Source organism: Nilaparvata lugens, chromosome 11 (assembly GCF_014356525.2).
Source record: "Nilaparvata lugens isolate BPH chromosome 11, ASM1435652v1, whole genome shotgun sequence".
Lineage (NCBI taxonomy): Eukaryota > Metazoa > Arthropoda > Insecta > Hemiptera > Delphacidae > Nilaparvata > Nilaparvata lugens.
Window position 1 is genome coordinate 38,330,774 of NC_052514.1, and position 13,824 is coordinate 38,344,597.

Below are 13,824 nucleotides of genomic sequence, written 5' to 3' on the forward strand. Positions count from 1 at the left end.
ACAATATTTTGTATGCCCCCCGCTTTGAAGTGGACGTCAATAATTTTATATCTCCACGCCATTATTATGGATATTGGCGAACAAGATCCTTTCAGATCCTTTGCAGGAACATAAAAGTTACCGGTTCTTGAGAGACCCTTCATCAAGTTCGAGCTGAGAGAGGATCCCGCGTGCGTCTCTCCTTGGAACCCATTTTTTCAAATCTTCTGCGGGATTGTTTTGAAAATTCTATAAATACAGGAGCTGGTGAACTTGCCCTGACACTTTGGTTCGGAGATTTCCTTCTGTTGGTTCTTCGTCATCTAGTCCCCGGTGAACGTCTGTCATCATGAAGACTTTGGTGAGTGACTTTGAATTTTAGTTTTCCAAATGAAAGTTCAGCTCAAGATTTAAAATTTTTGTATATTGTGAATAGGTTAATTCTATTATAGAGAAACAATAGCTTGAGTAGCTATCCCATGATATAGGGCGTTTATGTCGCAACTTTTACTGTTAATCTCAAGCCCATAGTCCACGTATTTCTTTCCCAAGAAAGCTGTGTGACGCAGGTAGTCTCATATTGTGCCGTTCATATACACTCACCCGACCAAAACAGTAAAAATCTACAATAATCAATAGTAATCGACTTGAGATAACAGTAAAAGTTGGGACATAAACGCCCTATACCATGGGATATCTACTCAAGCTATCGTTTCTCTATGGTTGTATGTACCTATTCTTTAAATATGATAATACTCCTATTGATGACTCACACAACTATACAATGAATATAATGTAATTCAATCAGATGAATGAATAAATTACAATAGCAATGAATGAATCAATCAATCAATAATTACGTGAATCCATGAGTTCAATGAGAAATTAACTGTGATGATTTCTTGATCCATTCCGAGCTGCTTTGTATAAACACACTTTTTTATGTATTTGAACACGACATGCAGTCGATTATTAAGTAAATATTAAAAACTAAAGAAATTAACTGGTTCAATCAGGGACTGGAACTCGATTCTCAAATTTGATCAGAAATTAATCAGTTATCCTTGTCGCAAAATCAGAAGCGATGTGATATGACGTGACGTTAGTCTGCTAGATGAGTTGATATCATGATGAAATCATTAACGTTCACATGTGCTTTATTCCAATGTGAGCATCATAGTATAATCATAAATATTTTGATCATCTCCCAGACTCACGTCACGTCATGTCATGCCACGTCGTGTCGCGTCTCAATTCGCGACAAGTCAGTGTCAGTTTGAAATCATATTCACAGTGAATCAATTCAAGATAAATGTTGTGATAGAATCCAATATTTTAATTTTCATTATTCACAGTTTGATACGACATACTGTAAATTTCTCCTTACTAATTGATATAAAGCTCGAGTATTTTTGTTTTTCAACTCCAACGTACTTCAACTTCAAGGATACTTCAAAGTACCGATACACGTATCTTCCATAACTTTACTATGATTGGTTTGTTTGATCATTTTATTTATACCATGTTTTTATCAATTCATTTATCATGTATTTATACAATGCTTGCTGATTGTCATGATTCTCTTGAGAGAAAAAAGAGTGTGTAATGATAAGACGAAGTTATTGATAAGACTTTTTTTCAGTGATCATCGGTTTTTAGAGTGATAAAACCTATTGATGATGCTATCCTTGTCTATCATTCAACAAAGCGAATGCGCTATCTATTTCTCGCTTTGCTGTGTTGCCAGATCGGCTTTTAACAATGTAGAATCAATAATTCATTAACAGAACATTCCATCTTAATTATGAAAATCCATTATGAAATACCCTGGAAGCATGCCTCCAATTTCCTGGTCAAAAGTGAATAATATTTTTTTATTAGTTTTATCTATGAATTCTCTATTGTTTTCTTTTTTGGTATTTTGTGATTATGAATGTGTTGTGTATGCTAAATAAATAGATTATAACATTTTTGAAAAAAAAATTCTCGCTCAATAGAATATAATTGATCATTTTGAACGAGAATGAACAGTTGATATTACATTATTAGACCTGTATCAGCTACTGTCTGTGGAAGGCATTGGCAAGACAGTGAGGATCGGCAACGTTGTTCTCCGCCAGTATCTTTCTCCACTGCCATTATAATGTGGACCTCACTATAGATCTACTTATTCTGCTATTTATACACATCATAGAATATGTAGATATCTGCTTTACATTCCATAGTCTCCTTGTAGAGTGACTATGTTCTACTTTTCATATTAATAAAATAACCTATATATATATATATATAATATATATATATATATATATATATATATATTAATTATATGATACTGTTCTAATCTATTTCATAGTCAAGATTGTTGATTTTTGAGACTACGGTGGGAAGAAATGTGTATTTCACTTTTTGTGTAGTTGAGAAGTTGATATTGTGGTAATTATTCATATTGAATGAAAAAGACTAAGAAGTTGTCAAAAAATCACTGATTTATTGATAATTAGAAAGATCGGTTTCGGTTATTACACCATTGTCTTGTGATAAACTGAGTTTATCAGAGATTGACAATGGTGTAATAGCCGAAACCGGTCTTTCTAATTATCAATAAATCAGTGGTTTTTTGACAACTTCTTAGTCTTTTTCATTCAAAGAAATGTGTATACTCATTCATTATTCAACAATGATGACTATGTTCTTCTTGTGACTGTAATGATTTCCTCTTCATCCGATATTGTGATTTTCTGTTTACAGATGGAAATAAATTTGAAATTGCATTTGTTCAAATGCTTATCAATGAATAATCTTTATCAAACGAAAATCCCAATTAAATTCTGTGGATAACCTCGGAGACTTCCGCTACTGCGAATATTGGCCACTGGGTAAACAGTTAGATGGAAATTCGATGAGCGCTACTATACAAGAATTATCAAATTTTCATCTAGCAGTTTACCCTGTTGTCAATATTTTATAATAGCAGAAGTCTTCGGGGCTATTTACAGCATTTGATTAGGATTTTCTTTGATAATGGTTATTTTTTGTTTCCATTACTTATTGTAGTACTCAAACTTGATTTTGTTGCATATCGAAGATGACTTCCATCTCTTCAGTTCTATGTGGTAATGTCAAATATCACCCAATATATTTGTATTCTTTGTAAGACAATAAATCAAATTTGATTTGATCTCGCGTTGCAGGTTGTAGTGACAGCCCTACTCTGCTGTGTAGCCGCACAGTACCAACACTCCTTCCATGTTGAATCGGTTGGAGGACCATCCTACGAGGTCAGCAACTCCAAGACAGGCTTCCAGATTCAGAGCAGTGGCGCTTCTTCCCAGTTTGCCTCCAGTGGCGCTGCTTCAAGGTCATCATCAAGCTTCTCCTCATCAGCTGATGCTGCCGCCAAATCAGCTATTGCATCCCAGCATGCATCAGCAGCCTTTGCACCAGCTGTCTACCCATCATCAAGCTACTCATCCTCAGCTGGTGTATCCCAGTATGCATCAGCTGATGCAGCCTACAAATCAGCTGGTGTGTCTCAGTATGCATCAGTGGCACCTGTAGCTCTTGCACCAGCTGTTTTCCCTGCACCTGCTCCAGTTGTGTATTCAAACTACCAATCATTTGCACCCCAGAAATCCTCAGCATCTTTCAGGAGTGGATCAGCTTCAAGCTTCGGAGCTAGTTCAGGATCAGCTGTTTCAGATTCTGTCCCAGTAATTGTACCTCAAGCTCCAGTAGTTGTACCACATCCTGCACCTGTTGCTTATGCTGTGCCCGCATTTGCTGCCCAATCTGATGCCTACCAAAACTCAGGAGTCAACTCTGCATCCTATGGTAGCTCTCAAGCGTCCCAATCATTTGGTAGCTCCCAGGCAGCTCAGGCAGCTACCCGCTCTGGTTACAGCACATTCAACACCAAACCAGTGTCCTCAACCCAGTACATCAGTGGTTACTCTGCTCCATCCGTCTCACAGTCCTTCAAATCAGCTGTCTCCAAATCAGGCTCAAACTCTGGTGGCAGCAGCACATCTTACAGCTCTGGTATCCAAGCTTTTGGTGCCAAGAATTCAGCAGCTATCAAGTCATCTGGCTTCAATGCTCAGTCTGTGGCTGCCCAGAAGGTTCAATCAGATTCTGCAGCCTACAATGGTGCTTCCTCATCTAATGCTGGTGCGAACCACTTTGGTGCTCACTTTGTCCAACCCGCTCAGTTCGTTGCAGTCCAACAACCATTTGTGGTTCAGTCTGATGCTGCAGCCTACAATGCAGCAAACAGTGGGTCAGTAGCCTACAATGCAGCGAACAGTGGCTCTGCCTATGTTGCTGGTTCAGATGCCTACGGATACAGTGCCCAACCAGTTCAAGTAGCTGTCCAAAAGTCAGCAATCAACTATGGAGTCGTCCCAGCTAGTGTCCATGTTGCAAGGGGTGGATCAGTGTTTGGAGCTGCTGGTGGATACAGAGGTGATGTGAAATACGCAGGACAAGCTAAGGCTTTTGGAGCACAAGCTCAACAATCCCATGCCGCGTCTGCTGCCAGTCAATCTTCTTCTGCTGCTTTTGACACAAAACAAGTTGCGGCTCAACAAAATGCTGCGCAAACTTCTGCTTTTGTTGCCCACTCACAATCAGCTGTCCCCACTTTCAGGGCACAATATGGTTTTGGAGGTGCAGTGTCAAATTTCGGGAGCATTGCATCCAAATACGATGCTAAGAGCGCTTATGGTCTCAAAGATGGATTCTCCGCTAAGAAAGCAGCCACTTTTGTCCAGCCTGCCCAATTTGGTGCTAAAATTCACCAAGGTGTAGGTTCCCAGTCAGGAGTAGTCAGCACTGATTCTGCACATGTTGTTGAAGCCCAGTCCGATGTTGCATCTGCATCTGGCTATGGAGTGCATTCTGGATCAGCTGCTGGTGCATCCAAGAATGCATTCGGTTATGGAGTGCACTCTGCATATGGTGCCGGTGCATCCAAGGATGCATCTGCCTTTGGTTATGGAGCATATGGTAGCAGAGGACACAATGCTGGTGCATTCTATGCGAGTCAAACTGCATCTGGTGCATCCCGTCAGGCTTACCCCATTGCAGCCAATGCAGCCTTCAATGCAGCTGCAGTGCAGTCGTACATCTTGAGACAGAACCAGGACCAGTCTGATGACGGATTTGCTTACTCGTGAGTGGATTTTAGTTATTCAATTATTGTTAAAGAATTCATATATATCCACTTTCTGAGCTTGGATACTCTTTAAACTTTGTTATATTCTATTGATAAGCTGCTTGTGTTGAATATGGAAATGTACCAGGATTTTCAAGGTTGTTACAAGTTATTATTCGTAAATAATATCCAGAAAAGCCATATTATACATTATTATTCACCCATAATGACTAGAAACACCATAAAAAATTGTATATACTCAAATATTTCTCCAATTCTGAGATTTTTGCAATGTAAACTTGATTCAACATGTGCAACAAGGCCATGTTTTTAGAAAACCAAATAGTTTCACGCTGTACAGCACAAACAGTCGATTCGTAGATGTGGTTTAAGCAATGGAATCTATCCAAATATCCTAGATCTCCAAGTGGATATTGTTTACTATCATCGTATTTTGATTATAGAAATAATAAATTTCATATTATAGACTATCATACAGTATATCATTGGTGAGTATCTTCTCTGCTTCCAGAAATCACTCCAAGTAGAGAATTTCAGGTCCTCTTCCTCTTATATTATGATGGTCATTCAATAAGTAACGAGACAAACCACTAATTTTCAAAAACGACTGAATTGTTTCATATGAAACTCTCAGGGCATGGAGTTGGCAACCTTGCGATGACATCTGATTAGTTGTTCCGCCGTATTTCGTAGACATAATCGCAAATTGACTCAGTTAACAAAGGCGAGTCCGCTTGAGAATTGCACCGTCGAAGAACAACTAATTGAATGACCCACGTATATCGTCTATCATTTATTTTTTCCTCTTTTCTGCTTTTCTCTTCTCTTATTTCTCCTCTACTATCTTCCTCTTTCTTGTCTCTTATTTCATTCATATCATATATCCTCTATTCTCTTCCCTGTTCTTTTTTTCTATTCATAGATAAGCATGGATTGAACACTCATACATATCATATAGAAGCAACAGCGTAAGTAGATATCCCATGGTATTGGGCGTTTATGTCGCATATTTAACTGTTATCTCAAGCCCATAGCTCATGTAATTCTTTCCAGTGAAGCTGTGTGACACTGGTAGTCTCTCATATTGTGCCGTTCATACACTCTCACCCCAACAAAACAGTAAAATTCGACAATAATCAACAGTAATCGGCTTGAGATAACAGTAAAAGTTGCGACATAAACGCCCTATACCATGGGATATTTACTTGCGCTATTGTTTCTCTATGTACATATTCAGTGGAATTATTAAAATCCATATTTGTTTCACACAATGTTCACTTTTTTTTTGAGGGCTTCTGATATTCGAATATAATTTAAAATCTAATCATTGTTAAGAATGATGATTCAATCTCAAGAATACACACAATATGACACGGATTCCAATGTCAATGTAGTTCAGTACAAGACATAATCAAAAGCATTACTAATTATCATGAATTACTGTAATTATAGTTGATTTTACCATTATTCAAGTAGAGAATACAAAATAATATTACTTTGTTTTTAATCTATCACAATAACTCATGTCTAATTCATTGTAGAAGAACCTCAATCCTGTATAATACACTGAAATTCACAAGTTCTATTTCATTTTCCGCAGTTACGATACGGAAAACGGAATCTCGGTGCAAAGCGACGGTCAGGTGCGTAACGCGGGAACAGACGCGGCTTCCCTCGCTGTGACAGGCTCCTATTCCTACACAGGTGACGACGGAAAGGTCTACACCATCCAGTATGTCGCGGACGAACGCGGATTCGTGCCAGTCGGCGAACACATCAGTCAGCTGTCCTCTGAGATCGCCAGGTCCATCGAGTACAACTTTGCTCACCCTGAGGAATGGAATGTGCAGCAATGAAGAATTAAGGAATCTGTGATTTTGGAATAACGACCTTGATAATATAGTATGGACTTTGGAATGTACAGGGATTTACGGATTTTGTGATTCTTAAATAGATTATAACAAGGACTTCTTATTGATTTGAGAACTTGATGATTTGATTGTATAGGGATTTACGAATTCTGTGATTCTTCAATATATGCTAACAAGGACTTCTAATCAATTTAAGTAGAGCTCAAAAGCTTGGATGATTGATGAGTTGGAGATTTGAAAACTTGAAAACTTGAGGATTTGAGAGCTTGGGAGCTTGAGATTTCGAAATTTCAGAGCTTGAGAATTCAATCTTGAGGACTTGAATATGTACCCATAGAAGAAACTAAAATAGTGATCGAATAAAAACGCAAATATGTTGTCCAACTCTACACAGTTTTATTCGGTACACGACCATGCACCGAATAAAGCTGTGTAGAATTTGACAACATTTTTGTGTTTTCATTCAATTATGGAACGATTCTACAATATTGACAATGACTCAGTCGAATTTTTGATAGTGATATTCGAATAACGATCTTGAAACAATAATCTTAATGAAAATATTTGTAATTTGATTTGAATAATGATAAGAGAATCTGATCTGATAAGAGAGTATGACCATGTAATGAACTCAAATCTCTCTGTTAGTGTATTTTTCTAGTTTATTCAATTATTTCCAAGTTTTTGATTCCTGTTTCTCTCAAGCTCTGTATTTCAACTGTTTTAAAGACTCTCTCTACTATACATTCTTGTAAATATGCCAATGCTCTTATTAGTTAGACTTCCTTGTTGTCCAGATGCCTTCAATATGTTATGTACGTTTCAACCATTTTTATATCAAAATGACAGTCTTATAGGAGGAAAATTATACAATACACTTTTCTTCTCTGACTCAACCTGCTTTGGAACTTCTATATCATTTTCTAAGATTTGAATTTGAACTTTCACTGAATCAACCTTCATTTGAATTCTTCTAATGTTCTATATCTTAAAATTAACGTCACTCTTGAGGCCTGTATTACAAAAAAAAAAAAAATATTCCGAGTAGAACCTTCAAAATAATTATTGTTTTTCTATATTTTTCATGTTTCTTCAACAGTAGGATATTCTATTTATTTGTATCACTCTTATTGTTTTCGATATCTCACATATTCAACTTGATAATCTCATGTGATAAAAAAAAATATTTCTTACAATAAAATTGTAATATTTATGAATTGCATTTGTAAAGTGTTATTATATATTTTCCTGTTCCAAACTAATCCTGTTAACAGAGTAATAAATTATCAACATAACTGTTAACTCATATTATCATACTGATGGACTTGGGGATTCCGATCCCACAAGGTGTCAAACTATCAGTAAAAAAATGGAAAAACTTCAAGAAACATCATGGATTACTTTCCTTTCTCAAGTATCCATACAGCATACAACCATAATAGTATGGAAGAAAACTGAATCAATTCATTAATTCATTCATTCATTTATTGTATAAAAACACTATAATCATAATACTATATGGAATTGGAGGAGAAACCAGGCTGAGCCTGATCTATTTCTTTCCAAAAATTTTGATAAAATGTTAATTCTGTCCAAAAGTTGAGGTTATGTAATCACACACTGCTTTGTCACTTAATTTTCGATCCAGGAATAATGATTGGAAAAATTTTGAATTTTGAAGGTTGATATTATATTATACTCTAAATGAATCAAAGTATATATCACAATAAATTAAAAACTTAGAAATAATGCACTTATTTGAAAAATTTAAATAAAAAATCCAAAACCTACTCACTATTAGTTATTTACAGCTGTTGTAATTGAAATGCAAACTCCATGGGAACCAACCAATGTTCTTATCAGCGAAAGAAGACTTTGGCTGGGTTGCGAAGGTCTATTAAATTTTAACATGGATTACATGCCACGAGAACCAAACAGAACAGATCTTACTTTTGAGAAAAAACTTGTTGAATTGGTTTTGATGGAATTTAATCATCATTAAGTTCAACACAGTTTTGTGCAACCGAGTATTGTTGCGCTAGTATTCCTTATAACTTGAAAAAATTGCAGCTACAAAGCTGTAACAGATTAGAAATTAGGTACAGTGAATCCATCATTGTTATTATTATTATTCTATTTCACCTCTTCATTCCACTGCAGGAGAATGTAAAGCATCAATAGAAACTAACCAAAAATCAATATGATAATGAAGATGAGCTCCATAACCTATAAATTACACACAATTATTATAGACTGATGCATCTTATGTTGGAGGTTCTTCCATATTGGGATGAAATGTCCTCGTGTAAAGTGATATAACCGGGAAAAAACGAGCATCCAATGTAATAATTTACCTTGGAATAGTAATGAACTTTGGTGGCACTCCAACTAAACGGTAAACCAGTATCATGAGATATATTTAAAGAATTTTCCAGATCGAATTCATAGGAATAGAGTAATTCATTATTCTCCAAGTTCCCAAGTGCCGGTTGCAAAAAAGCCGGTTAAATTTTAACTGTGATTAATTTCACGAGAACCAATCAGAGAATCAGGTTGAGCCAATCAGGCCTTCTTGATAAGACGGGTTGAAATTAACCAATGTGGGTGATAGATACAGATCTATTCTTTTCCTACAGTTACGTTGAAAAGTGGTCATTGCTGCACTGATTACAGAACGCAAAGAATCACTTTTCCGTTCTAGTGCGGGAAAAATTTTTCTGCACTCCAGATTTGCAACATGGCAACGCAAAATACTTAGTAGGTTATATGGAGCACCAGTGCAGCAAAATCAAAATGAAGTTGGTAACAGTGACTGCTGTGGCTGCTATAGTGAGCAGAGGTGCAACCAAGCACAACGCGCTAATTATTATTCATTATATATTATAACCAAGGACAACATTTTTATTCAATTTGACAATAAATTAAGGTTTTTATCAATAATAAAATTACACAGAAAAACATTTGATGCATTTCAGGCAATTTTACCCATAATTACCCACTTTTCATATTCAATGGTAACTGTAGGAAAAACTTAATGTGAAATACGTGCGCAAGTTCCTCTGCTGCACTCAAGAAACCATTCCGCCCTCGCCTACGGCTCGGGCGTAAACGTTTCTTTCGGTGCAGCAAACTGTCACTTTGCGCACTAGTTGCACAAATAACTATATCGATTCTTTTATTATTTTTGAAAAATTTTACCTTCAAATTCAATTACCTACGAAACGCAAACGCTTCTATTAATCACGATTGAAATTTAACCGACGTTTGTGCAACCGGCACTCAGTGCTGTAATTGGCAAGAATGATGACAAGTACAATACGGAATTAAAACTCCTACCCACTTCAAACAGTCAGCAAAATGAGGCCCAGTTGCACAAAAGCCTGTTCAATTTTAATCATTATTAAATGCTACGAGAACTAATCAGAGAAGGCTTCCCAAAAAGATAAATTCTCGGTTGGGTTATCGTGGTATTTTATCACAATTGAGATTCAACATGCTTTTATGCAACCGAAACCGTGCTAAATATATGTTGAATATTTTCATAGTTGTGGATTATTTTAATAGTTTGTTGGTCAGATGCTTGAAGCAGATAATATGACATAATTTGAGAGTCACAGTACTATAATTATTCAATTTTGAGAACCTGGAGCTTTATAAAACTGGTTCAAAAATAATAAGATTAATCTATACCGAATTCATGAATATAATTAAACTAAAATTCAAAGATATATACTTTGAATCACCCTGGAGACTTCTGCTAATGCAAAATAATATCGACCACAGCAGGGTAAGCAGCTAGAAGAAAATTACGGTAAAGCTACTATCCAAAAATTATTTGTCAACCCGGGAATTGAACTCCTTATTTCTGGCCAGCCATGCTTTAACTATACTCTGTACAAAATAGCTTTTGACTTGAGAGGGACATGCGCAGTAGAGAAAGCATACAGCGGTAGGATGATTGTCACCTCTCTGAACCGGCCAGCGCTCTATTATTTCTAGTTGAAAAAGTATTCAAGAATTAATCTAATTGAGTATTCAAGCGCTCATGTAAAGTTTGCGAAGTTTATTCTCTGCAAGCTCTGACTCGACTGATTTTCTTCAACAAATTGGCAACTGCGCTTCTACCTTTGACTCTATTAATCACTGTAATTAGCTGATCTCCCTCCGTTTCTCTAGGCCGCATATTCCTCCAAGTCAAAAGTGATTTTATACGGATTATAAATTACACTTACGAGCTGAGAAACTCTGGATATCAGTGCTCATTTTATACTCAGCCATGCAGCTCCAAATGTAACCTCTAATCATTTCCGTCTGCATAATGAATCTTATTACATTCTTATATTCTAGATTGAGATGATACACTGCTGAAATATAAAGTATACTCTCACAATATTAAAGCAAAGCAAGTGAAGATGTGTGTTCCACCATACGAAAAAAGCATAAGCTTATAATATCTTTTATCTATGATTGCGATCTATGAGATTTCGTTTGAAATCCATTTCAAAATATATAGAACAAGAGCATGAATAGAAAGAAGAAAAAAATAATGAAGAGGAATCGTCAAACGTTCAACGTTCGAAAGGGATTATAAAAAATCTCGATGTCAATGTCACTCTGTCTCTCTTCAACCCTCTATCTCTTCTATTATCATAGTTTTATATCTTTTTGGCTCAATATTGTCATGTATTCTCCACTGGGAAGTTTATGTTGGTATTAGCTCTTCATTGAAACATCCAATTCTGTGACTCAAATGTCTTTTTTTGATCGGAATATCATAAATTTGAAATTGTGAATCAATGAAGTGTGAGAACCGTGTGAATGTTCATGAGGACTACGCTAAGGCTAACATGTGACTCCACTAAAATGTGACTTTGTTTTTTGTCCTACTTGACTGACTTCGATATATATATATATATATATATATATATAAGTAGCTACTCATAGTTTGCCTTGTTCAGTGTCCTCTCACTAGATGACGCTGGTGGACATAGTAAGAAATTATGGAGGGAAAAAAAGGGGAATCTAATAAGGGAAATAGGGGCAGGAGGGAGAAGATGTAAAGGAGGAGTAATTAAAAAACTGATGGGAGATATTGAGGAGGAAGAGGGAGAGGATGATGAACAGGATTAGATTCTTGATACGATAGGAAAAGGAAGTATTAGAATGAGGAGAAGGAGAAGAAGAAGGAGAAAGAGGAGAAGGAGTAGAAGTGGGAGAAGGGGAAGAAGGAGGAGAAGGAGAAGTAGAAGAAGAAGATGATGAAGAGGATTGGAAGTCTTGATACGATAGGATAAGGAAGTATAAGAATGGGGAGAAGGAGGAGAAAGAGGAGAAGGAGGAGAAAGAGGAGAAGGAGGAGAGGGCGGAGAAGGTAGAGAAGTAGGCGAAGGGTGAGAAAGTGGTGGAGGAGGAGGAGAAGGAGGGGGCTATGGAAGGAAGAGAGGTGATAAGAGTGAACAGGAGAAAAAGATGATAGAAGATGAGTGAAAAGAGGAGGATAGAGACAAATTACGAGAAAAAGGGTGAGAAAGGCGAAGAAAATGATCCTAAAATAATTGAAATGAGGATGAAAACTATTAGCTAAGAATGCAAGAGGAGTTGGAAGGGAAAAAGGGAAGGGAGAAGAGAGGAGAAAGAAAAACAGATGATGAGAAAGAAGAAAAAGAATGAAGAAGATTCGTCTAACGTTCAACGTTCGAAATAAGAGATTATAAAAAAGACGTTTTTTGCAAAAAACAAGCTCTCATCTTGTGCTTGTTCTGCATAAGCGGACCAGATAATAAAAAATATTGGATGCTTCTTCCTTACATAATATTCTTCTACTCCTCTATTTTCAATTTCATTTCATGTCACATTTCTTATATCTATACTGCCGGACAACCTCTGTACATGGCTACAATGAAAATAAATTTATAGTTCAGCTTCTCAAGATCTTGGGTCATGACTTTGGAGTTTTCAATATTAAAGCCTCCATTAAAACTAGGTTTACAGGTCTCCAACGTCATATGAGTGTGGTTTTTTGTACGCTGTTCAACCTTGGATTAGTTCCATGGATAATGGAAATCAGTAGATAGGAATAGAAAATAGAGTGAATCGCTAAAAGTTTGTCTATAAAACATTGAAAGACGTGGATGCTCAAAGAAAGGGGTTTGTGGGTTTGGATAAACTGTGTCCTTGAAATTCACGGTAGTGTTGGGGGAGTGGGGGTTGGAGATCAAATCTTGAGGGTTCCAGAAAAAGGTCAATAGTGTTCAAAATAGCAACTGATGACAATTTTCGTCTTTTGGGTTCCCAATTCATGATGGAGTAGAAGCTGATTTTTTCTGAATTCACGACGGGTGCGTCCATTATCTTGGGGAGGTCACGAGAATACTAGCTGAGAAAGAGAATACTGAGGAATACTATCCATTTTTCTTGAACTGATAATATTTTACACTCCTTTTTATTATATTAAACGAAAATACACATTAAATGCTGTTATTCATTTAAGTAGCATTTGAATAATTGCAATACCTCAGTAATTTCCATCCATTTTACATTCCATATTTTGATTGTGATGAAGATTTTTTTCGATAAAAAGTACAGCAGTCACATACAAATACTTCAAGGCTCATTTCTTATTATAATACTCATGATTTAATACTCTGAACCTGTGGTAATATTCTAGAAGCTGTGTGATTCTAAATTGTTGAATAAGTAGATAAATGAGTCGGAAATTAATTAAACATGATGGGAAAGGATGGTATAGTATTGTCTCACACACTATTATGACAAAAGACAACACTGACTTGTATTTGA

General features: G+C 36.3%; 1 protein-coding gene across 1 annotated transcript; it reads left to right on the top strand.

Moving 5' to 3' along the window:
* The first annotated feature begins 60 nt into the window (after positions 1-60).
* On the top strand, positions 61-8,243 carry LOC111057060 (fibroin heavy chain-like). Its single transcript, XM_022344487.2, has 3 exons — positions 61-340; positions 3,174-5,152; positions 6,756-8,243. Exons 1-3 carry the CDS (start codon positions 329-331, stop codon positions 7,009-7,011), a joined length of 2,247 nt encoding a protein of 748 aa, XP_022200179.2. The 5' UTR covers positions 61-328; the 3' UTR covers positions 7,012-8,243.
* Positions 8,244-13,824: the final 5,581 nt, after the last annotated feature.